The 3,799-nt window shown below is 40.7% G+C and overlaps 1 protein-coding gene across 1 annotated transcript in view; it reads right to left on the minus strand.

The window, feature by feature from the left end:
- Positions 1-365: 365 nt before the first annotated feature.
- Positions 366-3,799, minus strand: part of CCDC174 (coiled-coil domain containing 174) — a gene marked incomplete at its 5' end in the record, with an annotated part of 11,640 nt that continues 8,206 nt past the window's right edge. The window contains 3 exon segments of the mRNA XM_009700833.1: positions 366-472; positions 475-840; positions 2,870-3,004. Of these exon segments, the coding sequence (XP_009699135.1) occupies positions 366-472; positions 475-840; positions 2,870-3,004 (608 nt within the window).

The raw sequence follows: 3,799 nt of genomic DNA on the forward strand, positions 1-3,799 counted from the left end.
CATCTAAACTTTGGTAAAGTGGTTCCTGATTTTGAGCGTCACTGCTGTCGGTCTGCGCTGAAGGTGCCACATCTTGGGGACTGCAGCCACAGGCCTGCACCGATGGTGGCACATCTTGGGCGCTGCAGCCACAGGCCTGCATTGGTGGTACCACATCTTGGGTGCTGCAGCCACAGGCCTGCACTGATGGCAGCACATCTTGGGCACTGCAGCCATAGGCCTGCATTGCTGGCGGCACATCTTGGGCACCGTAGCCGTAAGCCTGCATTGAAAATGGCATATCATGAGCGCCGTAGCCATAAGCATGCATTGGTGGCAGCATACCTTGAGTGCTGTAGCCATAAGGCTGCATTGGAAATGGCATATCACAAGTGCCATAGCCGTAAGCCTGCACTGATGACAGCACATCTTGGGTGCCATAGCCGTAAGCCTGCATTGGCGGCGGCATGCCTTGAGCACCATAGCCGTAAGCCTGTGCTGATGGCAGCGTATCCTCATCATCGCTGCTGTCATCCTCTGATGATGATGGCACATCTTGAGCATCACTACGACAGGCCTCTGTTGATAATGACTCATCTTGGGCACTGCTGTTGTGAGCCTGCGATGATGGTGGTGCATCTTCAGTACTGCTGCCATTGGCCTGCACTGATGGCATCTGTTGGTTTTGCGCTGTCTCCTTTTCCAGTTTTTCAGAGGAGGTTTCGGGACTGTTCAAATTCTTACTTCTGTAATTATCGTCTTTCTTTTGTCCCATAAAGTAATCAGAAGGTGGTGCAAATTCTGGATCTCGCTCATCTCTCAGTTCTTCCTGTTTCTTTGACCATTGTCCAAACATCAATTCTGTTAGAAACAGGCAAAATGGTAGACTGAATATAGGTTTCAGGGTCTGAAGATCATCAGTCAGAAAGGAAGGAAAACAAACTAGCAAAGAGAGAAGATGCAGCTGTGTAAAACCATTTGAAGTTATTTTTCCATCTAGTACTGGATTGCTGGCTAAGCTGACAGTCTGCTTTCTTTATAGAGCCGGCATGAAAGCATTGAGCATGAAAGATAACCACCATCCTCAATGTAACTCATCCTAGTCACTTTTAAGATCCTTTAACAATGTGGTCATTGGTTATGAAAAACAACTAATTACTTAGGGGTGAATCAAAATACAAACTAATCAAAGCATTAAGAGCTTAAGTTATTAGAAGGTGGAGATGATGAGATTATATCTAGTGGCCACAGGTAAAAAACAGTAATTTCTTTATTTCACCAGAAGTGGTAGATATTCTAGTTACTATGACAGCTGCTGATTTCTGATTAAAAGCAGTTCTGAAGTATTGCAATGGAAAGACAGGTCAAGATCACCACACTTAAAAAGATACACCCAAAACCTACTCTGAAGATGTCTCCCAAACCTACTCTCTAAAACCAGTAAAATTCTTTTCAGTATGCATTTCTATCAAGACTTCTATAAGAAATGAAGTAGAAAATATTGATACAGAAAGCCTACACGTTTTTTCTGATGTAGCAAAACAGAGCCCCCATCAGAGCAGGATTTCTTCCTTTGCATTGGTAAAAATACAAAAAAAAAATATGAAATAGTAAGGAGGAAAGCATCTAAGAGAGTGACTTTTGTTTATGCCTTATACTAATTTAGACGCTTGTGTTACATTTATTGAAGTAGAGAATGTTGATACAGAAAGGCTACACGTTTTTCTGATGTAGCACAATAGAGCCCTCATCAGAGCAGGATTTCTTCCTTTGCTTTAGTAAAAATACAAAAAAAAATATGAAATAGTAAGGGGGAAAGCATCTAAGAGAGTGACTTTTGTTTATGCCTTATACTAATTTACATGCTTGTGTTACATTTATGTTCAGCAAACCACAGTTAGTCTCCTTCACATTTTAGAGTAAGCTGTCCTCTGCTTTCTGAGTGTAATATTTGTTGCGTAGTACGGTGCTGCTTGTGTGTCAGTCAGATATTAGCATTCCTCAGAGGTAGGGAAAAAACCGCTCTCAGGCAGGATAAAGATTTAACAGATAGGAACTGCTTGTGTGTCAGTCAGATACTAGCATTCCTCAGAGGCAGCGAAAAAAACGCTGTCAGGCAGGATAAAGATTTAACAGATAGGACCTGACATGTTTGGTTTTTAATGGAACCACAAAGTTTCCCTTCACAATGCTGCTCATTAACTGAACAAGAAGGGACTGTGAAAAGTAAAAAGAAGCTGGAAATATCAGGAATGCTCAGAACAGGAATGCTGCTCTTACAGGAGTCCTAAAGAAGGTGGACATTTATGTGCTTTGCCTATTCCTTGTTTGTTTTTACTTAGAAGTCAGGCATCAAACTACAAGAATGTGCATGAGCTTAGATTAATGGTGCAAAATCAGTCAATGGGTTTGGGAAGGATCGAGAAGCCAGCCATCACTGGATGTTGTGACAACAAAGATGCTTCAAGATGGGACACTGGCACTCAAGTGGTCTCTGCTTGCATCACTTTCTACAATCAGCCTGTACCTGTGTCAGTGTAATACATCCTGCCATCACGTAGCACAAACTACAGAAATACATCAAGAAAAGATCACACTCAAAGACAGTAAATCTTACGAACTATGAAATCTGTCATTCTGTCAACTTCTCTGGATCATCCAGAAATGGAATAACTCATATAGAAGAAAAAATTCTGGGGACATTATAGCAACTACTGGCACCAAGGCATGCCTTGTCAATCACTGCACTGGACACGAGACTTTCTCCCTTTGTACTGATGACTGTATTTCATTGCTTCTCAGTCTTACCACACTTTGTCACAAAATAGAAATGAAAGTCGAAGTGTGCACGCTGCTTCCAAACAATGTTTCTGAATCTACATTTCCTTACCTTTGCCTTTATCCCACTCTCGGACGTAAGGCACGCCAGGCTTTGTATCTCTTCTCTCCTGGATGACAACCTCTACCTTTCTACTTGCTGCAGTAACCCTTGGAGCTTCTGGTTCTTCAGTAACACCTTTCACCTCTATGTTCCAGAAAGAGATAGTAGCATTTGTTAGTAACAGGATAAAACCCATATGAACCTCATAGGAGGAATAGGAAGCAAGAGTTATTTGCATTTATAGAGCTCATGCTAGTTATCTAATTTCATTCCAATAATGAAATGCATCTGAGTGGGGAGGTGATTTTATTTTTTAATTACTGCATATTAGTTCAGAAAAGATAATGGGTAAGCTAGATAATCAGGAAGTGTATCTACCAAGAGACACTTCATTAGCTTTCTAGCTGTATCAAAAAGACTGCTGAAAATCTATTGCCTAAAAACCCAAAAAGGAATGTGCTAAGTGTTATAGTGAAGCTGGAAAATTAGGTAAAAATAAGAACATTAGCATGTTATCTCCATTTCATTTACTGGAGAAAACAATTTGCATTCTTATTCTCCTGAACAACAGTAACAGTTACCAGTGGCACATTACTGTTCTTTGTTTCCAGAACAGTTCGCAGTTAATCACTTGCATAGAGTTCTGACACAGTGAAATATTAGCTACGTTTTACAGTGGGAGGCAGACAGTACAAGTTGACTAGCAGTGTCATAAGGGAGACAGTGCAGAGGTGGGATTAAAACTCAAATTCATCATCCTAAATCCTAAAGTCAGCTGTATGTCCAATTTACAGACTGCACCGAAACTGTAAGAGTGTATATTATGTGGTATCAAAATTAACTTGTTACTATTTATTCTACCTCATCTTAAAAAAAGAAAAAGCCAGTCAAATTTCAGCAGCTCTAACTTCAACCTGCATAATTAACCCACATAATTCC

This window comes from Cariama cristata, unplaced genomic scaffold, assembly GCF_000690535.1.
Source record: "Cariama cristata isolate BGI_N322 unplaced genomic scaffold, ASM69053v1 scaffold17755, whole genome shotgun sequence".
Lineage (NCBI taxonomy): Eukaryota > Metazoa > Chordata > Aves > Cariamiformes > Cariamidae > Cariama > Cariama cristata.